General features: G+C 44.5%; 1 protein-coding gene across 9 annotated transcripts in view; it reads right to left on the reverse strand.

Annotated features, from left to right (window-relative positions):
- LOC110496981 (dystrophin) overlaps positions 1-25,000 on the reverse strand; it is a 394,538-nt gene that overhangs the window by 195,883 nt on the left and 173,655 nt on the right. For all 9 annotated transcript variants that reach the window (XM_036951595.1, XM_036951594.1, XM_036951600.1 and 6 more), the window contains 5 exons: positions 12,417-12,567; positions 12,097-12,216; positions 10,332-10,433; positions 9,032-9,139; positions 8,485-8,664 (listed from right to left, as the gene is read on the reverse strand). In XM_036951595.1, the coding sequence (XP_036807490.1) occupies positions 8,485-8,664; positions 9,032-9,139; positions 10,332-10,433; positions 12,097-12,216; positions 12,417-12,567 (661 nt within the window). The remainder of the gene's footprint in view (positions 1-8,484; positions 8,665-9,031; positions 9,140-10,331; positions 10,434-12,096; positions 12,217-12,416; positions 12,568-25,000) is intronic.

Raw genomic sequence — 25,000 nt, forward strand, 5'->3', positions numbered from 1 at the left:
AACTCAGAGAGAAGAAGCTTCAAGAGGAGGACACTGTCCAGAAACTCAAAGAAGAGATGAAACAGTTCAGGGAGGAGAGCAGAGCATCCATAGCTAAATTAGAAAGCAGAATGGACAAGCTGAGTCAGACAAATGATGACCTCAGAGACCATCTGAGCACAACTAGAAAGGAGCTCGAACAAAAAGAGAGGTACATTGACACCCTCAACCGGCAGAGAGTCATTGTGTCCTCTGCATCTAGAGAACACCCGCTTGGTACAACACAAGCAGAACCTGAGACCAGCATGGCCTCCACTACACAGCCGGATGACACTGCACCAGCCTACCAGTCTGCTCCAGCCCAGGTCAACCTACCAGCCTCTCAGTCTGCTCCAGCCCAGGTCAACCTACCAGCCTCCCAGTCTGCTCCAGCCCAGGTCAGAATACCAGCCTCCCAGTCTGCTCCAGCCCAGGTTAACCTACCAGCCTCCCAGTCTGCTCCAGCCCAGGTCAACCTACCAGCCTCCCAGTCTGCTCCAGCCCAGGTCAGAATACCAGCCTCCCAGTCTGCTCCAGCCCAGGTTAACCTACCAGCCTCCCAGTCTGCTCCAGCCCAGGTCAGAATACCAGCCTCCCAGTCTGCTCCACCCAGACAATCACCCACAACTGCAATTCTAATTGATTCAAATGGGAAGTTCTTAGTCCAGGAAAGATTATTCCCTAGACACCAGGTGTATAAGTTCTGGTGTCCTACAACTGAGAGTGCAATGCAGCTACTCAGTCAGACCAGGATTGACACCCCTGACAACATCATCATCCACACTGGCACAAACGACCTTCATGCCAAAGGTGAAAATGTATCTGGGGCAGTGAGAAGAGTGGCAGAACGGGCACAGGCTATGTTCCCAACAACCAATATAGTTGTGTCCACCCTCCTACCAAGAAAAGACTTCCCAGAAAAGTTGATCGACAAAATAAATCAACAGATCACTGTGGACTGTGCCTCACTGCTCAACGTCAGAACGGCTCACCACCCCACTCTGACATGTCAACACTTATATGATAATATACATCTTGATCAGGACAGTATCAGAACCTTTGCCAAGGACCTAAAAGATGCAACACTTGGCAGGGACCCACACACCCATCACCCCAGCAACAAAGGTCCCACGCCCCACCTTCTGAAACAACAGTACCTCCACCATCCCGAGGAGAAAAGAGCCAGACATGGCTTATTACAGCACAGCTCTACTAGACCAGGCCCAACACAGCACAGCTCTACTAGACCAGGCCCAACACAGCACAGCTCTACTAGACCCGGCCCATCACAACACAGCTCTACTAGACCTGGCCCATCACAACAAAGCTCTACTAGACCTGGCCCATCACAACACAGCTCTACTAGACCTGGCCCATCACAACACAGCTCTACTAGACCTGGCCCATCACAACAAAGCTCTACTAGACCCGGCCCATCACAACACAGCTCTACTAGACCCGGCCCATCACAACACAGCTCTACTAGACCCGGCCCATCACAACGCAGCTCTACTAGACCCGGCCCATCACAACACAGCTCTACTAGACCTGTCCCATCACAACACAGCTCTACTAGACCCAGCCCATCACAACACAGCTCTGACCACTACTCCAGGGTCGGTCAGAACACTGCCCTTCAGGGAAGTAGACCACATGATGCAGTCCACACCATGTATCAATTAGATCGTCAGCCTACATATGCTGAGGTAACCTCTGGCAGAAGACCCCTAGAACAATCAGAGATAGGAGAGGTGCGCCAACTACTGCAACTAATATGCAGACTACTGAGCTAGACAGTCCCTTTAATTCACACACGGGCACGCACGCGCACACACACACACACAAACACACAGGGTTGCAGATTGCACATAACATAAGTACAATGCAATCTTATTCCATTCTTATTCATTTGTTTACAAATATTCCTAAATGTATTGACACCGGTATTATAATAATTATTATATGTAATGGTGTGTGTGTGTGTGTGTGTGTGTGCGCGTGTGTGTGTATGTATGTATGTATGTGTGTATATGTGTATGTGCATGTATGTGTGTATATATATATATATATATATATATATATATGTATGTGTATGTGTATATATATGTATATATATATGTATGTATGTATGTGTGTGTGTGTGTATGTATGTGTGTGTGTGTGTGTGTGTATGTATGTATGTATGTATGTGTGTATATGTATGTGTATGTATATATGTATGTGTATGTATATATATATGTATATATATATGTATGTGTATGTATATATGTATGTATATGTGTATATATGTATGTATATATATGTATATGTGTATGTGTGTATGTATATATATGTATATATACATATTTTATTTTTTTTGTTTTTTTCGATGTACTTTACTCAAACCAGTGAATATCACTTATTATAAATGAGATCATTAACTATCAGCTCTTGGAATATCCAGGGCCTATACTCTTCACATTTTGGTTATAAAACAACTAATCCAGAATTGATTAAAAACATCAAGGGACAGGACATCATAATCCTACTGGAAACATGGTGTCGTGGAGACATAGATACTCAGTGTCCCTCAGGCTATAGAGAAAGTTTACTACCATCAATCAAACATAAAAATGTTAAACGGGGCCGAGACTCAGGTGGAATCATCATTTGGCATAAGCAGGACTTAGCACTGAATGAAATGAAAAAAGGTACCACTCACATTTGGCTAAAACTTAACAAAGGTACAATCTATTGTGACAATGATGTATACATATGTGCAGCTTATGCTCCTCCTTCAGATTCATCATATTATGATGATCAGTTTTTTGACAATCTCCAGACAGAAATCATTACATTTCAGGCGCAGGGTAAAGTGCTTCTTTGTGGAGATTTCAATGCAAGAACAGGTTCTGAGCCTGACTACACTGATGCGGGAGGTAACCACCACATATTTGGACACCCCTCCTTGTACAGTAGCCCTATTATAAATAATAGAAACAGTCCTGACCAAATACTGAACAAAAATGGAAAAGAGTTAGTACATCTCTGTCGAGCCTTAGGCCTGTACATGCTTAATGGTAGAATCAGAGGGGACTCTTTAGGTCAGTTTACTTACTGCTCAGCTCTTGGGACAAGTGTAGTCGATTATGCCATCACTGACATTGACCCCTCCTCCATTAGTGCATTCACTGTCAGACCACAGACACCATTGTCAGATCACAGTCAGATCAACGTGTTTCTGAAGAAATTAACCGGCAATATTCATTCAAAAAAACAGCCCAATAAACTTTACAACATAAACCAATCGTTCAGATGGGCTCCAAACAGTGCAGAGGCATTCATTGAAACATTGAACTCAAATGAAATGATGAACTCTATACAGTTTTTCAATAACTCACAGTACCAAAACAATAAAGATGGTGTCAATTCAGCTACCCAAAACATCAACTGCATATTCCAAAAAGCAGCATCGAAAGCAAATTTGAGAAAACCAAAGCAATGCAACATCAGAAGCAAAAATCAAAATGTTTCTGACAAATGGTTTGATAATGAATGTAAAACAATTAGAAAACACCTAAGACAAATGTCAAACAAAAAACATAAGCAGCAAAACAACCCAGAGCTACGATATGAATACTTTGAAACTCTGAAACAGTATAAACAAACACTGAAATGCAAGAAATTGAATTATACCAACAAGACACTTGATGAAATTGAAAACGCAATTGACCAAAATCAGTTCTGGGACATGTGGAACAATTTAAGCACAACAAAGCCACAAGAATTAGCCATACAAGATGTAGGAATTTGGAAAACTTACTTTGATAATCTATACAAAAACATACCACAAAAAGACTTAAACCAGAACCAATTAGAAATTAAAGAAAAATTGAACATCCTGGAATCAGTCATTAAAAACAACCAAAATCCATTAGATTACCCAATAACCCAACAAGAACTAAATGAAAAGCTAAAATCTATTAAATCAAAAAAGGCTTGTGGTGTAGACAACATCAGAAATGAAATGCTGAAAAACAGCACACCTGAGTTGCAAAATGCTGTGCTTAAATTGTTCAACATGGTTTTAACTTCTGGCTGCTTCCCTGATGTCTGGAACCAGGGGCTCATCTCCCCTATCCACAAAAGTGGAGACAAATCAGACCCCAATAATTACAGGGGAATTTGCGTCAACAGTAACTTGGGAAAGATTTTCTGTAGCATTTTGAATTCAAGAATTCAAACCTTTCTTCAAGAAAAAAATGTAATAAGTAAATGTCAAATTGGCTTTCTCCCTAACCATCGCACTACTGACCATATATACACCTTACACACACTAATTAATAAACACGTCCACCAAAAAAAAGAGGGCAAAATCTTTGCTTGCTTTATTGACTTTAAAAAAGCATTTGATTCGATTTGGCACGAAGGGCTATTCTACAAAATTCTACAAAGTGGGCTTGGTGGTAAGGTGTATGACTTAATAAAATGTATGTACACAGAAAATAAGTGTGCAATAAAAATCAAAAACCAAAGAACAGAATTTTTTTCACAATGTCGAGGTGTGAGACAAGGCTGCAATTTGAGTCCAAATCTTTTCAACATTTATATCAATGAATTAGCAGACATGTTGGACCAATCTCCAGCCCCAGGACTCACACTATTTGACACAGAGGTGAAATACCTGCTATATGCTGATGACTTGGTACTTCTATCACCAACCAAAGAAGGTCTTCAACAAAACATTAATATTCTGGAGCAATATTGCCATAATTGGGCCCTGGCAGTAAATTTCCAAAAAACTAAAATCATGATTTTCCAAAAAAAACCCAGATGTCAGAAACAAAAATGTAAATTCACCCTGAACAACACCTTAATTGAACACACAAAAAATTACACCTACCTTGGTCTGACCATATCTGCATCGGGAAACTTTAATATGGCAGTGAAGGCACTCAAAGAAAAAGCCCGCAGAGCAATGTATGCAATAAAAATGAAATTATTCAAAATCAACATCCCAATTAGAATTTGGACTAAAATATTTGACAGTGTAATCCTACCAATAGCACTTTATGGAAGTGAGGTTTGGGGGCCACTCAATAAACTGGATTTTAAAATGTGGGACAAACATCCAATTGAAACCCTACATGCAGAATTCTGTCGGAAAATTCTACAAGTTCAGAGAAATACACCAACTAATGCATGTAGGGCAGAATTGGGCCGTTTTCCAGTAATAATGAAAATACAGAAAAGATCATTAAAATTTTGGCTACATCTAAATTCAAGTCCAAATTCGAGTCTGCAATTTAAAGCACTTCAAGCCCAAGAGCTGAGCCCAGAAACGAGCCCTCTCAGTCAGCTGGTGTTGGACCTCACCAATCAAGCTGACACCAGCACTGCTTCAAAAGAAAGAATTCCAATAAACAAAATCATGAACCAATCAAAGGAATCATACTTACAATACTGGAAAAACGAAACAAAATCCCAAAGCCGACTAAATTGCTATCTGACCCTAAACAGAGAATATGAATTGGCTGATTATCTCTACTCTGTCAGAGATACGAAGCAGAGACAGATCCTTACCAAGTACAGGCTGAGTGACCACCGATTGGCAATAGAAACCGGCAGACATAAAAAGACATGGCTACCCAAAGAAGAGCGTGTATGTGGTCACTGCATGACAGGGGAGGTAGAGACAGAGATGCACTTTCTCCTTTACTGTGATAAATATTCCTCACAAAGAGATTCATTATTCACAGAAATGACTACATATATTCCACATTTTTACAAATTGAACCCAGAGGAAAAACTAAGAATACTCATGGGCGAAGGAGCAATGGCTCCTCTTGCAGCCAAATATGTATTTTCCTGCCATAGCCTGAGGGACACTGAATAATAACATCTGCATAGTAAACAGTAACTTACTTATTATTACTATTATTGTTATTACTATAATTATTAATGTTTACTGTAGACTGTTACCATTTTATTGTATTTATTTTTGTATTATTATTTACTACCATTTTATATTATTATTTGCTATCATTTACAATTTTGTTACAATGTATATTGTATACATTGTTGCTTTGGCAATATTGACACAATGTTTTTCATGCCAATAAAGCAGCTTGAATTTGAATTTGAATTTGAATTTGAATTTGAGAGAGAGAGAGAGAGAGAGAGAGAGACAGAGAGAGAGAGAGAGAGAGAGAGAGAGAGAGAGAGAGAGAGATATAGAGAGAGTGAGACAGAGACAGAGAGAGAGAGAGAGAGAGAGAAATGGAGAGAAATACAAACACAGACAGAGAGAGAGAGAGAGAGAGAGAGAGAGAGAGAGAGAGAGAGAGAGAGAGAGAGAGAGAGAAAGGGAGAGAAATACAAACACAGACAGAGAGAGAGAGAGAGAGAGAGAGAGAAAGGGAGAGAAATACAAACACAGACAGAGAGAGAGAGAGCTGAAACGGAAGCGATTGACAGATAGTATTTGAACCCAGGTCAGGGTTTGTTGAATATGAATATGCCCTCACATATTATGGTCAGGGACAAAATAGATGTATGACAGACAGGCTAACAGATTGGTCAAACAGTGATATTGGAGTGTCTGTGCTGCCATGGCGACCGTGAGATGTGAGATAGCAGCTGGCTGACAGCTGATGGATGTTAGAGGTGGTTGATTATCACTGGGCTCATGAAGACACCACACTACAACTAGGGTCAAATAATATGATTATAATGGGCCTGGAGAGAGAGAGATATGATTATAATGGGCCTGGAGAGAGAGAGAGACATGATTATAATGGGCCTGGAGAGAGAGAGAGACATGATTATAATGGGCCTGGAGAGAGAGATACATATGATTATAATGGGCCTGGAGAGAGAGAGAGAGAGACATATGATTATAATGGGCCTGGAGAGAGAGAGAGACATATGATTATAATGGGCCTGGGGAGAGAGAGACATATGATTATAATGGGCCTGGAGAGAGAGAGACATATGATTATAATGGGCCTAGAGAGAGAGAGACATATGATTATAATGGGCCTGGAGAGAGAGAGACATATGATTATAATGAGCCTGAAGAGAGAGATATGATTATAATGGGCCTGGAGAGAGAGACATATGATTATAATGGGCCTAGAGAGAGAGAGACATATGATTATAATGGGCCTGGAGAGAGAGACATATGATTATAATGGGCCTGGAGAGAGAGAGAGACATATAATTATAATGGGCCTAGAGAGAGAGAGACATATGATTATAATGGGCCTGAAGAGAGAGACATATGATTATAATGGGCCTGGAGAGAGAGATACATATAATTATAATGGGCCTGGAGAGAGAGAGACATATGATTATAATGGGCCTAGAGAGAGAGAGACATATGATTATAATGGGCCTGAAGAGAGAGACATATGATTATAATGGGCCTGGAGAGAGAGAGAGACATGATTATAATGGGCCTGGAGAGAGAGAGACATATGATTATAATGGGCCTGGAGAGAGAGAGACATATGATTATAATGGGCCTGGAGAGAGAGAGAGACATATGATTATAATGGGCCTGGAGAGAGAGAGACATATGATTATAATGGGCCTAGAGAGAGAGAGACATATGATTATAATGGGCCTGAAGAGAGAGACATATGATTATAATGGGCCTGGAGAGAGAGATACATATAATTATAATGGAATTATAATGGGCCTGGAGAGAGAGAGAGAGACATGTGATTATAATGGGCCTGAAGAGAGAGACATATGATTATAATGGGCCTGGAGAGAGAGAGAGACATATGATTATAATGGGCCTGGAGAGAGAGAGACATATGATTATAATGGGCCTAGAGAGAGAGAGACATATGATTATAATGGGCCTGGAGAGAGAGAGAGACATATGATTATAATGGGCCTGGAGAGAGAGACATGTTTATAATGGGCCTGGAGAGAGAGAGAGACATTATTATAATGGGCCTGGAGAGAGAGACATGTTTATAATGGGCCTGGAGAGAGAGACATGTTTATAATGGGCCTGGAGAGAGAGACAGAAAGCGGAAAACAGATAGTTGGAAAGAGAAAAGAAAAGGAGAAATATAAAGAGCACAGAGAAAATGGTTGAGCTGGAGAGAAAGAGAGACAGAGAAAATGGTTGAGCTGGAGAGAAAGAGAGACAGAGAAAATGGTTGAGCTGGAGAGAAAGAGAGACAGAGAAAATGGTTGAGCTGGAGAGAGAGACAGAGAAAATTGTTGAGCTGGAGAGAAAGAGAGACAGAGACAGTGGTTGAACTGGAGAGAAAGAGAGACAGAGAAAGTGGTTGAGCTGGAGAGAAAGAGAGACAGAGAAAGTGGTTGAGCTGGAGAGAAAGAGAGACAGAGAAAGTGGTTGAGCTGTAGAGAAAGACAGACAGAGACAGATGAAGCGGAAGTGACTGACAGATAAAGGGGTAGTGAGAGATAGAAAGAGAAAGACACATCTGTAGAGAGGTCAGGTACCTGTGAGCTGCTCCTATCCAGGCTCTGCACCAGTTTGTCCCAGCGTTGGGCGAAGCTCTCCAGCCTGGCTTCCAGCTTATGAGCCACCTCTTTGTTCTTCACTGAGGAGACGAGGTCCTGACACAGAGAACACAGCTTGTCCATGGTCGGTCTCTTCATCTCCAGGTCACCCTTCACCGTCTGAGGCACGCACGCACGCACACACACACACACACACACACACACACACACACACACACACACACACACACACACACACACACACACACACACACACACACACACACACACACACACACACACACACACACTTATTGATCTGTTCTGTTGAACCTTTATTAAGGGAACCTGGTTGGTGGACATAATCGAAAGTTTCCACCTAAAGTTCTGAAAGGAGAGCTGTCACTAACCACTAACCTCCAGAAGTCATTGGCTAAGGGAGCTGCCACTTACCACAAGTTTACTGAGATCATTGGCTCAGGTTTGTCTAAGACCCGCCCTCACTGCTAGCTTCCTAAGGTGATTGGATAAAGTAGCTGTTACTCACCGCTAGTCTTCTCAGGTTGGCCACCATGTCACTCTGCTCCTTGATGCCACTGCTCTGGATGGACAGAACCAACTTCTCCTTCTGAGTCAACCATGAGTCAAACGAACACTGCAGAGAGAGAGATACAAAGACAGACAGAGAGAAAGAAAGAAAGAGACAGAGAGAGAGAAAGGAGGAGAGATGAGGTGAATAAGGGCAGATAGGTGAAGGGAGAGGTGCTGTTGTAATTCCTCAAACTTGTATCCAGCAATTCCACCCTGTTCAAGGTGATCTGACCTCTGATCTGACATCATCAGAGAGGTTAAAGCCACATGGTGGGAAACCTGACCGCTCTGCAAGATTGATCTCAGAGAGGTAAGCACGGTGGATTCCATCAGACATTAAGAAGAGTCTGAACCTCTGAACATAGAAGAACCTCAGTCTGTTCCAGAGGCCTGTGTGTAGTCTCCCTTTGGCCAGATAGGTCTGACTCACAACACTAGCCTGTTAGCTCTCTACACAACACTAGCCTGTTAGCTCTCTAGCCTGTTAGCTCTCTACACAACACTAGCCTGTTAGCTCTCTAGCCTGTTAGCTCTCTACACAACACTAGCCTGTTAGCTCTCTACACAACACTAGCCTGTTAGCTCTCTACACAACAATAGCCTGTTAGTTCTCTACACAACAATAGCCTGTTAGCTCTCTACACAACACTAGCCTGTTAGCTCTCTACACAACAATAGCCTGTTAGCTCTCTACACAACACTAGCCTGTTAGCTCTCTAGCCTGTTAGCTCTCTACACAACACTAGCCTGTTAGCTCTCTACACAACAATAGCCTGTTAGCTCTCTACACAAAACTAGCCTGTTAGCTCTCTACACAACAATAGCCTGTGAGCTCTCTACCCAACACTAGCCTGTTAGCTCTCTACACAACACTAGCCTGTTAGCTCTCTACACAACAATAGCCTGTTAGCTCTCTACACAACACTAGCCTGTTAGCTCTCTAGCCTGTTAGCTCTCTACACAACAATAGCCTGTGAGCTCTCTACACAACAGTAGCCTGTTAGCTCTCTACACAACTCTAGCCTGTTAGCTCTCTACAGAACACTAGCATGTTAGCTCTCTACGGACAAAACATGGCCGCCCGTCCACACACTGTCTGAACATTACCTTGAACGGAGATGTCTTGTGCCATGATAGCTTATAGACAGTAGTAGGCAAATGAAGGGCCAAAGTTCCAATATAAAGACGTTGGAATAACATCTCTAGGGTCTATTGTTGGCAATAGATGGTGTTCTATTCTGTGTCTAGGCCGTTACCTGTTCCTCAGTGAAGTGTTGCCACTGGAGCAGCATCTCCTGTAGCAGAACCCAATGCTCCTCTGTCCACTTACAGATGGCTGCCCACCGGTCTCCCAGGTGCTGAAAGGAAGAACACGCGCGTTAGAAAAGAGGGCTTGTTTTTTTTTCGTGGTCCTTGGAAGCAGCACCTTAAGAGATTCCAGATAGAGCAGATACAGAATGGAACCCGGTGTTACTCTCAGCATCACGTACAGTACAGCTCCTTTCAACAAGACATTCTACTTGGGTTTAACTCCACTGGCCACCTCTCCACCCGGTTTCTACAGGCGTTCTGATGCTTGATGACCAGTATCTACCTCCATCTGGGAAAAGAAAGTCCTCTCATCCCAGCCTGCAGTAACACCATCACATGGCTCTGTGTGTTCCCTATTGCAGTAACAGTCACCATGCAGGAAGAGCTCCATCAGGTACATGCTATTAAAACCACATCCCCCTCACTTTAATTCCTGGGGGGATTTTTACTGTCATTGTAACAGAAAGTAATAAGCAAAGAGCCCAGGTGCCCAAAACGACCCTAAAACAGAGCCCCGGAGACGCGTGATAAAGAAGACAGTGACAGGTCACTATGGCAACTGGTTATTGAGTCTGTCTTGTCAATAGAAGACATGTAAAGCCTTTCAGAAGGTATATTTGTCTTTCTTCTGTTTCTTATAGCAGCAGTTAAAACAGGTTTGGTTGTTTTGTACCATGTCGTATCACTCCATCTTTCTAAACACTAAACAACAAAAACCAATCTGCATTAGACTGTATCTCTATTATGATTCATACTCACAAGACTACGGCATCTTCTCCCATTATCTCCTAACAACCACATACAAGAGACGAATAAACTAACTAACAAAGCAATTTCCCTTTTTCTCTTCCTTCCACCTCTCTCTCTCTCTTCCACTCCACCTGCCTCCCCCACTCTCTCTCTCTCTCTCCCCCACTTCTCTCTCTCTATCTCTCTCTCTTTCTCCCTCCTCCCTTCTCTGTCTCTCTGTCTCTCTCTCTTCCGCTCCCCCTGCCTCCCCCACTCTCGCTCTCTCCCCCACTTCGCTCTCTCTATCTCTCTCTCTTTCTCCCTCCTCCCTTCTCTGTCTCTCTGTCTCTCTCTCTTCCGCTCCACCTGCCTCCCCCACTTTCGCTCTCTCCCCCACTTCGCTCTCTCTATCTCTCTCTCTTTCTCCCTCCTCCCTTCTCTGTCTCTCTGTCTCTCTCTCTTCCGCTCCACCTGCCTCCCCCACTTTCGCTCTCTCCCCCACTTCTCTCTCTCTCTCTGTCTCTCTCTCTCTCCCTCCTCCCTTCTCTGTCTCTCTCTGTCTCTCTCTCCTCTCTTCTCCTCTCTCTCTCTCTCATCCAATAGACAGAGCAGAGCAGAATCCTGAGTTCCTGGACCGATAACTGCTAGACATGGTTAATCACCAGAGAACACTCATTATTTACCATCCAATCTATTTACACACAAATACTACGTTCTACCCGAATGGGTTTCTCTTCTCTCTTCCACTAAGGGAGAACATCAGCCGACAGTGTATTTCACAGTGTACTAGACAGTGTATTTGACAGTGTATTTGACAGTGTACTAGATCGTGTACTAGATAGTGTATTAGACATTGTACTAGACAGTGTATTAGACAGTGTGTGTGTGTGTGTGTGTGTGTGTGTGTGTGTGTGTGTGTGTGTGTGTGTGTGTGTGTGTGTGTGTGTGTGTGTGCGTGCGTGTGTGTCCTGCCTGTCTCACCTGTAGTTTCTCCTCCAGGGCAGCGGTGGCGCTGTCTCCACTGTTCTCATCCACCACCACCACCATGTGTGTCAGAGAGTTGACACGCACCTGCTCCAACTCTAGGTCCTCCTGCAACAGCTACAATAGGCATGATAATTGGGTTGAGTCTAGTAGGGACAAAATGGCAGGAAATGGCCCAAAATGGAAGGAAATGGAAAGACACTATCTGAAGTGATCAAATAGTAAATGTTCATGATTATTTCACTAGGATGTGCTGTAATGAACATGACCCTGAAAGGACCCCAGCCCTGCAGGTAGCTAGATAGTAGTTAACCTACTTTGTGTTCCTCTACTTGGTGTTTAACATCCTCCAGGTCTGGCCCCATAGGCTGAGCCCCCATCCGCTTGATCCGCCCCTCTGTCAGCTCCAACCAATCAGTGAGCTGCTTCAACTGCTGGTGCTGAAGGTCCATCAACACCTCGTGGAGTCTGGGGGAGGAGGATGAGAGGAAAGAGGAGAGGAGAGGAGAGGAGAGGAGAGGGAGGAGGAGAGAGGGAGGAGAGGAAAGAAGGAGAGAAAAGAGGGGGTAGGAGAGAGGAAGGAGAGGAGGAGAGGAGAAGGGAGGGAGGAGGAGAGGAGTAGAGGAGAAGAGAAGAGAGGGAGGGAGGAGAGGAGAGGAGAGGAGAAGAAGAGAGGGAGGAGAGGGGGAGTGGAGAAGGGAGGGAGGAGGAGAGGAGGAGAGTAGAGAAGAGGAGAAGAGAGAGAGGGGGAGAGGAGAAGAGTAGAGTAGAGTAGAGGAGAAGGGCGGGAGGATGAGAGGAGAAGAGAAGAGAAGAGGAGAGAAGGGGGAGGAGGAGAGACTGAGCAAAGAGGGCAGGGGGCTGTTGAGTACAGCTAGATCCTAGTTAGACACCTCACAGAGAGCTGCAGCTCAGGTCTATTCAAAACATAATATTACCTTCAAGGACATAGATCCATATTTCTCACCCAGAGAGACATGCTGGATTTGTTTGTGTGTGTTTGTGCGTGTATGTGTGTGTGTGTGTGCTTGTGCTTGTGTGGGTGCGTGCAAATGTATGTGTGTGTATGTGTGTGTGTGTGGGTGGTGCACAAGTCTGTGTGTGTGTGTTCACAATCGAGAGAATCCTGTCGCACAATCGAGGTCTGCACAACGCATCACCGGGGGCAAACTACCTGCCCTTCAGGACACCTACACCACCCGATGTCACAGGAAGGCCAAAAAGATCATCAAGGACAACAACCACCCGAGCCACTGCCTGTTCACCCCGCTTTCATCCAGAAGGCGAGATCAGTACAGGTGCATCAAAGCTGGGACCGAGAGACTGAAAAACAGCTTCTATCTCAAGGCCATCAGACTGTTAAACAGCCACCACTAACATTGAGTGGCTGCTGCCAACATACTGACTCAAATCTCTGGCCACTTTAGTAATTAAAAATTGGATGTAATAAATGTATCACTAGTCACTTTAAACAATGTAACTTTATATAATGTTTACATACCCTACATTACTCATCTCATACATCTCATACATTACTCATCTCATACTCATTACATCATAAAGTGTACTCTATACCATCTACTGCATCTTGCCTATGCTGCGCGGCCATCGCTCATCCATATATTTATATGTACATATTCTCATTCACCCCTTTACACTTGCCTGTATAAGGTAGTTGTTGTGAAATTGTTAGATTACTTGTTGGATATTACTGCAAGGTCGGAGCTAGAAGCACAAGCATTTCGCTACACTCACATTAACATCTGCTAAACATGTGTATGTGACCAATAAAATTAGATTTGATTTGTGTGTGCCTGCCTGCGTGTCTGTGTACAGTATGGTCAGGGCTGGGTAGGTTACTTTCTGTACAACATTGTAATCCGTAAAGTAACTTTTGGATTAACTTTTTGGCGACGGGGCAGTATTTTCACGTCCGGATGAAATGCATGCCCAAATTCAACTGCCTGCTACTCATCCCCAGAAGATAAGATATGCATATTAGTAGTATATTTGGATAGAAAACACTCTGAAAACTGTTTGAATCATGTCTGTGAGTATAACAGAACTTATGGAGCAGGTGAAACTCTGAGGAAAAACCATTCAGATTTTTTTTTTTTTTTTAGGTCACTCTCTTTTCAATGGGTTTTCATTGGGAATCCAGATTTCTAAGGGACCTTCTTGCAGTTCCTACCGCTTCCACTGGATGTCACCAGTCTTTAGAAATTGTTTGAGGTTTTTCCTTTGTGTAATGAAGAAGTACTTAAAAAAAATACCTAAAGTTGTATTACAAAAGTAGTTTGAAATGTTTTGGCAAAGTTTACAGGTAACTTTTGAGATATTTTGTAGTCACGTTGCACAAGTTGGAACCGGTGTTTTTCTGGATCAAACGTGCCAAATAAATGGACATTTTGGACATATATCGACGGAATTAATCGAACAAAAGGACCATTTGTGATGTTTATGGGACATATTGGAGTGCCAACAGAAGAAGTTCGTCAAAGGTAAGGCATGATTTATATTTTTTATTTCTGCGTTTTGTGTCGCGCCTGCAAGGTTGAAATATGCTTCTCTCTCTTTGTTTATGGATGTGCTATCCTCAGAAAATAGCATCGTTTGCTTTCGCCGAAAAGCCTTTTTGAAATCTGACATGTTGGCTGGATTCACAACACGTATAGCTTTAATTTGGTATCTTTACATGTGTGATTTCATGAAAGTTAGATTTTTATAGTAATTTAGTTGAATTTAGCGCTGCATTCTCTCTGGCTTTTGGCCAGGTGGGACGCTAGAGAGGTTAACCAAACTCAGTAACGTAATCTGATTACATTCAGTTACTTTTAGATTACTTTCCCCTTAAGAGGCATTACAAGAGGACAAATAATTTATATTATCAATTGAACAACATCTACTGCAGGATAAATCAATGTTACATTTGACATAGCTGGCCATATATGGATGTTACATTTTACCTAAATGGGCTTCTTCTAACCCATCGCTTTCTACTACAGATAATAATACCATTAGGCTGTATCTTTACATTAAACACCAGAGTGTGTCAGATTTCCAGTCGTTCCAATTCATTAAATACCCCTTGATCTTCAAGAAGAGGACTGGGAGATGTAACAACAACACCACGGGGGAGTTGAGAAGAGGACTGGGAGATGTAACAACAACACCCCGGGGGAGTTGAGAAGATGACTGGGAGATGTAACAACAACACCACGGGGGAGTTGAGAAGAGGACTGGGAGATGTAACAACAACACCCCGGGGGAGTTGAGAAGATGACTGGGAGATGTAACAACAACACCACGGGGGAGTTGAGAAGAGGACTGGGAGATGTAACAACAACACCACAGGGGAGTTGAGAAGAGGACTGGGAAATGTAACAACAATACCACGGGGGAGTTGAGAAGATGACTGGGAGATGTAACAACAACACCACAGGGGAGTTGAGAAGAGGACTGGGAGATGTAACAACAACACCACGGGGGAGTTGAGAAGATGACTGGGAGATGTAACAACAACACCACGGGGGAGTTGAGAAGAGGACTGGGAGATGTAACAACAACACCACGGGGGAGTTGAGAAGATGACTGGGAGATGTAACAATATCCACAACCTCCACAACATCTACAGCCATCCACAGCCTCCAAAACATCCACAGCCATCCATAATATCCACAACATCCACAACCATCCATAATATCCACAACATCCACAGCCATCCATAATATCCACAACATCCACAACCATCCATAATATCCACAACATCCACAGCCATCCATAATATCCACAACATCCACAACCATCCATAATATCCAAAACATCCACAGCCATCCATAATATCCACAACATCCACAGCCATCCATAATATCCACAACATCCACAACCATCCATAATATCCACAACATCCACAGCCATCCATAATATCCACAACATCCACAGCCATCCATAATATCCACAACATCCACAGCCATCCATAATATCCACAACATCCACAGCCATCCATAATATCCACAACATCTACAGCCATCCATAATATCCACAACATCCACAGCCATCCATAATATCCACAACATCTACAGCCATCCATAATATCCACAACATCCACAACCATCCATAATATCCACAACATCCACAGCCATCCATAATATCCACAACATCCACAACCATCCATAATATCCACAACATCCACAGCCATCCATAATATCCACAACATCCACAGCCATCCATAATATCCACAACATCCACAGCCATCCATAATATCCACAACATCCACAACCATCCATAATATCCACAACATCCACAACCTCCACATTCTCCACAGCCTCCAAAACATCCACAGCCATCCATAATATCCACAGCCATCCACAGCCATCCATCATATCCACAGCCATCCACAGCCATCCATAATATCCACAAACATCCTTTTTGAATATAAAAGTAATCTGAGAAGTTATCATCTAGTTTTTACAAAAGTATCTGCAATCCGATTACAATATTTTAGTTAGTAGCGAAACGGATTACAGTTACTGGTTTCTATTAATCTGATACATGTAATCTGTTACTCCCCAACCCTGTGTATGTGTGGAGTCATTATGGAGGGATCAGGCGTTAGGAAGTGTATGTGTGGAGTCATTATGGAGGGATCAGGCGTTAGGAAGTGTATGTGTGGAGTCATTATGGAGGGATCAGGCGTTAGGAAGTGTATGTGTGGAGTCATTATGGAGGGATCAGGCGTTAGGAAGTGTATGTGTGGAGTCATTATGGAGGGATCAGGCGTTAGGAAGTGTATGTGTGGAGTCATTATGGAGGGATCAGGCGTTAGGAAGTGTATGTGTGGAGTCATTATGGAGGGATCAGGCGTTAGGAAGTGTATGTGTGGAGTCATTATGGAGGGATCAGGCGTTAGGAAGTGTATGTGTGGAGTCATTATGGAGGGATCAGGCGTTAGGAAGTGTATGTGTGGAGTCATTATGGAGGGATCAGGCGTTAGGAAGTGTATGTGTGGAGTCATTATGGAGGGATCAGGCGTTAGGAAGTGTATGTGTGGAGTCATTATGGAGGGATCAGGCGTTAGGAAGTGTATGTGTGGAGTCATTATGGAGGGATCAGGCGTTAGGAAGTGTATGTGTGGAGTCATTATGGAGGGATCAGGCGTTAGGAAGTGTATGTGTGGAGTCATTATGGAGGGATCAGGCGTTAGGAAGTGTATGTGTGGAGTCATTATGGAGGGATCAGGCGTTAGGAAGTGTATGTGTGGAGTCATTATGGAGGGATCAGGCGTTAGGAAGTGTATGTGTGGAGTCATTATGGAGGGATCAGGCGTTAGGAAGTGTATGTGTGGAGTCATTATGGAGGGATCAGGCGTTAGGAAGTGTATGTGTGGAGTCATTATGGAGGGATCAGGCGTTAGGAAGTGTATGTGTGGAGTCATTATGGAGGGATCAGGCGTTAGGAAGTGTATGTGTGGAGTCATTATGGAGGGATCAGGCGTTAGGAAGTGTATGTGTGGAGTCATTATGGAGGGATCAGGCGTTAGGAAGTGTATGTGTGGAGTCATTATGGAGGGATCAGGCGTTAGGAAGTGTATGTGTGGAGTCATTATGGAGGGATCAGGCGTTAGGAAGTGTATGTGTGGAGTCATTATGGAGGGATCAGGCGTTAGGAAGTGTATGTGTGGAGTCATTATGGAGGGATCAGGCGTTAGGAAGTGTATGTGTGGAGTCATTATGGAGGGATCAGGCGTTAGGAAGTGTATGTGTGGAGTCATTATGGAGGGATCAGGCGTTAGGAAGTGTATGTGTGGAGTCATTATGGAGGGATCAGGCGTTAGGAAGTGTATGTGTGTAGTCATTATGGAGGGATCAGGCGTTAGGAAGTGTATGTGTGTAGTCATTATGGAGGGATCAGGCGTTAGGAAGTGTATGTGTGGAGTCATTATGGAGGGATCAGGCGTTAGGAAGTGTATGTGTGGAGTCATTATGGAGGTATCAGGCGTTAGGAAGTGTATGTGTGGAGTCATTATGGAGGGATCAGGCGTTAGGAAGTGTATGTGTGGAGTCATTATGGAGGGATCAGGCGTTAGGAAGTGTATGTGTGGAGTCATTATGGAGGGATCAGGCGTTAGGAAGTGTATGTGTGGAGTCATTATGGAGGGATCAGGCGTTAGGAAGTGTATGTGTGGAGTCATTATGGAGGGATCAGGCGTTAGGAAGTGTATGTGTGGAGTCATTATGGAGGGATCAGGCGTTAGGAAGTGTATGTGTGGAGTCATTATGGAGGGATCAGGCGTTAGGAAGTGTATGTGTGGAGTCATTATGGAGGGATCAGGCGTTAGGAAGTGTATGTGTGGAGTCATTATGGAGGGATCAGGCGTTAGGAAGTGTATGTGTGGAGTCATTATGGAGGGATCAGGCGTTAGGAAGTGTATGTGTGGAGTCATTATGGAGGGATCAGGCGTTAGGAAGTGTATGTGTGGAGTCATTATGGAGGGATCAGGCGTTAGGAAGTGTATGTGTGGAGTCATTATGGAGGGTACAGGCGTTAGTAAGTGTATGTGTGGAGTCATTATGGAGGGATCAGGCGTTAGGAAGTGTATGTGTGGAGTCATTATGGAGGGATCAGGCGTTAGGAAGTGTATGTGTGTAGTCATTATGGAGGGATCAGGCGTTAGGAAGTGTATGTGTGTAGTCATTATGGAGGGATCAGGCGTTAGGAAGTGTATGTGTGGAGTCATTATGGAGGGATCAGGCGTTAGGAAGTGTATGTGTGGAGTCATTATGGAGGGATCAGGCGTTAGGAAGTGTATGTGTGGAGTCATTATGGAGGGATCAGGCGTTAGGAAGTGTATGTGTGGAGTCATTATGGAGGGATCAGGCGTTAGGAAGTGTATGTGTGGAGTCATTATGGAGGGATCAGGCGTTAGGAAGTGTATGTGTGGAGTCATTATGGAGGGATCAGGCGTTAGGAAGTGTATGTGTGGAGTCATTATGGAGGGATCAGGCGTTAGGAAGTGTATGTGTGGAGTCATTATGGAGGGATCAGGCGTTAGGAAGTGTATGTGTGGAGTCATTATGGAGGGATCAGGCGTTAGGAAGTGTATGTGTGGAGTCATTATGGAGGGATCAGGCGTTAGGAAGTGTATGTGTGGAGTCATTATGGAGGGGTCAGGCGTTAGGAAGTGTATGTGTGGAGTCATTATGGAGGGATCAGGCGTTAGGAAGTGTATGTGTGGAGTCATTATGGAGGGATCAGGCGTTAGGAAGTGTATGTGTGGAGTCATTATGGAGGGATCAGGCGTTAGGAAGTGTATGTGTGGAGTCATTATGGAGGGATCAGGCGTTAGGAAGTGTATGTGTGGAGTCATTATGGAGGGATCAGGCGTTAGGAAGTGTATGTGTGGAGTCATTATGGAGGGATCAGGCGTTAGGAAGTGTATGTGTGGAGTCATTATGGAGGGATCAGGCGTTAGGAAGTGTATGTGTGGAGTCATTATGGAGGGATCAGGCGTTAGGAAGTGTATGTGTGGAGTCATTATGGAGGGATCAGGCGTTAGGAAGTGTATGTGTGGAGTCATTATGGAGGGATCAGGCGTTAGGAAGTGTATGTGTGGAGTCATTATGGAGGGATCAGGCGTTAGGAAGTGTATGTGTGGAGTCATTATGGAGGGATCAGGCGTTAGGAAGTGTATGTGTGGAGTCATTATGGAGGGATCAGGCGTTAGGAAGTGTATGTGTGGAGTCATTATGGAGGGATCAGGCGTTAGGAAGTGTATGTGTGGAGTCATTATGGAGGGATCAGGCGTTAGGAAGTGTATGTGTGGAGTCATTATGGAGGGATCAGGCGTTAGGAAGTGTATGTGTGGAGTCATTATGGAGGGATCAGGCGTTAGGAAGTGTATGTGTGGAGTCATTATGGAGGGATCAGGCGTTAGGAAGTGTATGTGTGGAGTCATTATGGAGGGATCAGGCGTTAGGAAGTGTATGTGTGGAGTCATTATGGAGGGATCAGGCGTTAGGAAGTGTATGTGTGGAGTCATTATGGAGGGATCAGGCGTTAGGAAGTGTATGTGTGGAGTCATTATGGAGGGATCAGGCGTTAGGAAGTGTATGTGTGGAGTCATTATGGAGGGATCAGGCGTTAGGAAGTGTATGTGTGGAGTCATTATGGAGGGATCAGGCGTTAGGAAGTGTATGTGTGGAGTCATTATGGAGGGATCAGGCGTTAGGAAGTGTATGTGTGGAGTCATTATGGAGGGATCAGGCGTTAGGAAGTGTATGTGTGGAGTCATTATGGAGGGATCAGGCGTTAGGAAGTGTATGTGTGGAGTCATTATGGAGGGATCAGGCGTTAGGAAGTGTATGTGTGGAGTCATTATGGAGGGATCAGGCGTTAGGAAGTGTATGTGTGGAGTCATTATGGAGGGATCAGGCGTTAGGAAGTGTATGTGTGGAGTCATTATGGAGGGATCAGGCGTTAGGAAGTGTATGTGTGGAGTCATTATGGAGGGATCAGGCGTTAGGAAGTGTATGTGTGGAGTCATTATGGAGGGATCAGGCGTTAGGAAGTGTATGTGTGGAGTCATTATGGAGGGATCAGGCGTTAGGAAGTGTATGTGTGGAGTCATTATGGAGGGATCAGGCGTTAGGAAGTGTATGTGTGGAGTCATTATGGAGGGATCAGGCGTTAGGAAGTGTATGTGTGGAGTCATTATGGAGGGATCAGGCGTTAGGAAGTGTATGTGTGGAGTCATTATGGAGGGATCAGGCGTTAGGAAGTGTATGTGTGGAGTCATTATGGAGGGATCAGGCGTTAGGAAGTGTATGTGTGGAGTCATTATGGAGGGATCAGGCGTTAGGAAGTGTATGTGTGGAGTCATTATGGAGGGATCAGGCGTTAGGAAGTGTATGTGTGGAGTCATTATGGAGGGATCAGGCGTTAGGAAGTGTATGTGTGGAGTCATTATGGAGGGATCAGGCGTTAGGAAGTGTATGTGTGGAGTCATTATGGAGGGATCAGGCGTTAGGAAGTGTATGTGTGGAGTCATTATGGAGGGATCAGGCGTTAGGAAGTGTATGTGTGGAGTCATTATGGAGGGATCAGGCGTTAGGAAGTGTATGTGTGGAGTCATTATGGAGGGATCAGGCGTTAGGAAGTGTATGTGTGGAGTCATTATGGAGGGATCAGGCGTTAGGAAGTGTATGTGTGGAGTCATTATGGAGGGATCAGGCGTTAGGAAGTGTATGTGTGGAGTCATTATGGAGGGATCAGGCGTTAGGAAGTGTATGTGTGGAGTCATTATGGAGGGATCAGGCGTTAGGAAGTGTATGTGTGGAGTCATTATGGAGGGATCAGGCGTTAGGAAGTGTATGTGTGGAGTCATTATGGAGGGATCAGGCGTTAGGAAGTGTATGTGTGGAGTCATTATGGAGGGATCAGGCGTTAGGAAGTGTATGTGTGGAGTCATTATGGAGGGATCAGGCGTTAGGAAGTGTATGTGTGGAGTCATTATGGAGGGATCAGGCGTTAGGAAGTGTATGTGTGGAGTCATTATGGAGGGATCAGGCGTTAGGAAGTGTATGTGTGGAGTCATTATGGAGGGATCAGGCGTTAGGAAGTGTATGTGTGGAGTCATTATGGAGGGATCAGGCGTTAGGAAGTGTATGTGTGGAGTCATTATGGAGGGATCAGGCGTTAGGAAGTGTATGTGTGGAGTCATTATGGAGGGATCAGGCGTTAGGAAGTGTATGTGTGGAGTCATTATGGAGGGATCAGGCGTTAGGAAGTGTATGTGTGGAGTCATTATGGAGGGATCAGGCGTTAGGAAGTGTATGTGTGGAGTCATTATGGAGGGATCAGGCGTTAGGAAGTGTATGTGTGGAGTCATTATGGAGGGATCAGGCGTTAGGAAGTGTATGTGTGGAGTCATTATGGAGGGATCAGGCGTTAGGAAGTGTATGTGTGGAGTCATTATGGAGGGATCAGGCGTTAGGAAGTGTATGTGTGGAGTCATTATGGAGGGATCAGGCGTTAGGAAGTGTATGTGTGGAGTCATTATGGAGGGATCAGGCGTTAGGAAGTGTATGTGTGGAGTCATTATGGAGGGATCAGGCGTTAGGAAGTGTATGTGTGGAGTCATTATGGAGGGATCAGGCGTTAGGAAGTGTATGTGTGGAGTCATTATGGAGGGATCAGGCGTTAGGAAGTGTATGTGTGGAGTCATTATGGAGGGATCAGGCGTTAGGAAGTGTATGTGTGGAGTCATTATGGAGGGATCAGGCGTTAGGAAGTGTATGTGTGGAGTCATTATGGAGGGATCAGGCGTTAGGAAGTGTATGTGTGGAGTCATTATGGAGGGATCAGGCGTTAGGAAGTGTATGTGTGGAGTCATTATGGAGGGATCAGGCGTTAGGAAGTGTATGTGTGGAGTCATTATGGAGGGATCAGGCGTTAGGAAGTGTATGTGTGGAGTCATTATGGAGGGATCAGGCGTTAGGAAGTGTATGTGTGGAGTCATTATGGAGGGATCAGGCGTTAGGAAGTGTATGTGTGGAGTCATTATGGAGGGATCAGGCGTTAGGAAGTGTATGTGTGGAGTCATTATGGAGGGATCAGGCGTTAGGAAGTGTATGTGTGGAGTCATTATGGAGGGATCAGGCGTTAGGAAGTGTATGTGTGGAGTCATTATGGAGGGATCAGGCGTTAGGAAGTGTATGTGTGGAGTCATTATGGAGGGATCAGGCGTTAGGAAGTGTATGTGTGGAGTCATTATGGAGGGATCAGGCGTTAGGAAGTGTATGTGTGGAGTCATTATGGAGGGATCAGGCGTTAGGAAGTGTATGTGTGGAGTCATTATGGAGGGATCAGGCGTTAGGAAGTGTATGTGTGGAGTCATTATGGAGGGATCAGGCGTTAGGAAGTGTATGTGTGGAGTCATTATGGAGGGATCAGGCGTTAGGAAGTGTATGTGTGGAGTCATTATGGAGGGATCAGGCGTTAGGAAGTGTATGTGTGGAGTCATTATGGAGGGATCAGGCGTTAGGAAGTGTATGTGTGGAGTCATTATGGAGGGATCAGGCGTTAGGAAGTGTATGTGTGGAGTCATTATGGAGGGATCAGGCGTTAGGAAGTGTATGTGTGGAGTCATTATGGAGGGATCAGGCGTTAGGAAGTGTATGTGTGGAGTCATTATGGAGGGATCAGGCGTTAGGAAGTGTATGTGTGGAGTCATTATGGAGGGATCAGGCGTTAGGAAGTGTATGTGTGGAGTCATTATGGAGGGATCAGGCGTTAGGAAGTGTATGTGTGGAGTCATTATGGAGGGATCAGGCGTTAGGAAGTGTATGTGTGGAGTCATTATGGAGGGATCAGGCGTTAGGAAGTGTATGTGTGGAGTCATTATGGAGGGATCAGGCGTTAGGAAGTGTATGTGTGGAGTCATTATGGAGGGATCAGGCGTTAGGAAGTGTATGTGTGGAGTCATTATGGAGGGATCAGGCGTTAGGAAGTGTATGTGTGGAGTCATTATGGAGGGATCAGGCGTTAGGAAGTGTATGTGTGGAGTCATTATGGAGGGATCAGGCGTTAGGAAGTGTATGTGTGGAGTCATTATGGAGGGATCAGGCGTTAGGAAGTGTATGTGTGGAGTCATTATGGAGGGATCAGGCGTTAGGAAGTGTATGTGTGGAGTCATTATGGAGGGATCAGGCGTTAGGAAGTGTATGTGTGGAGTCATTATGGAGGGATCAGGCGTTAGGAAGTGTATGTGTGGAGTCATTATGGAGGGATCAGGCGTTAGGAAGTGTATGTGTGGAGTCATTATGGAGGGATCAGGCGTTAGGAAGTGTATGTGTGGAGTCATTATGGAGGGATCAGGCGTTAGGAAGTGTATGTGTGGAGTCATTATGGAGGGATCAGGCGTTAGGAAGTGTATGTGTGGAGTCATTATGGAGGGATCAGGCGTTAGGAAGTGTATGTGTGGAGTCATTATGGAGGGATCAGGCGTTAGGAAGTGTATGTGTGGAGTCATTATGGAGGGATCAGGCGTTAGGAAGTGTATGTGTGGAGTCATTATGGAGGGATCAGGCGTTAGGAAGTGTATGTGTGGAGTCATTATGGAGGGATCAGGCGTTAGGAAGTGTATGTGTGGAGTCATTATGGAGGGATCAGGCGTTAGGAAGTGTATGTGTGGAGTCATTATGGAGGGATCAGGCGTTAGGAAGTGTATGTGTGGAGTCATTATGGAGGGATCAGGCGTTAGGAAGTGTATGTGTGGAGTCATTATGGAGGGATCAGGCGTTAGGAAGTGTATGTGTGGAGTCATTATGGAGGGATCAGGCGTTAGGAAGTGTATGTGTGGAGTCATTATGGAGGGATCAGGCGTTAGGAAGTGTATGTGTGGAGTCATTATGGAGGGATCAGGCGTTAGGAAGTGTATGTGTGGAGTCATTATGGAGGGATCAGGCGTTAGGAAGTGTATGTGTGGAGTCATTATGGAGGGATCAGGCGTTAGGAAGTGTATGTGTGGAGTCATTATGGAGGGATCAGGCGTTAGGAAGTGTATGTGTGGAGTCATTATGGAGGGATCAGGCGTTAGGAAGTGTATGTGTGGAGTCATTATGGAGGGATCAGGCGTTAGGAAGTGTATGTGTGGAGTCATTATGGAGGGATCAGGCGTTAGGAAGTGTATGTGTGGAGTCATTATGGAGGGATCAGGCGTTAGGAAGTGTATGTGTGGAGTCATTATGGAGGGATCAGGCGTTAGGAAGTGTATGTGTGGAGTCATTATGGAGGGATCAGGCGTTAGGAAGTGTATGTGTGGAGTCATTATGGAGGGATCAGGCGTTAGGAAGTGTATGTGTGGAGTCATTATGGAGGGATCAGGCGTTAGGAAGTGTATGTG

The sequence above is a fragment of the Oncorhynchus mykiss genome, chromosome 18, assembly GCF_013265735.2.
Source record: "Oncorhynchus mykiss isolate Arlee chromosome 18, USDA_OmykA_1.1, whole genome shotgun sequence".
In the NCBI taxonomy this organism is placed as follows: domain Eukaryota; kingdom Metazoa; phylum Chordata; class Actinopteri; order Salmoniformes; family Salmonidae; genus Oncorhynchus; species Oncorhynchus mykiss.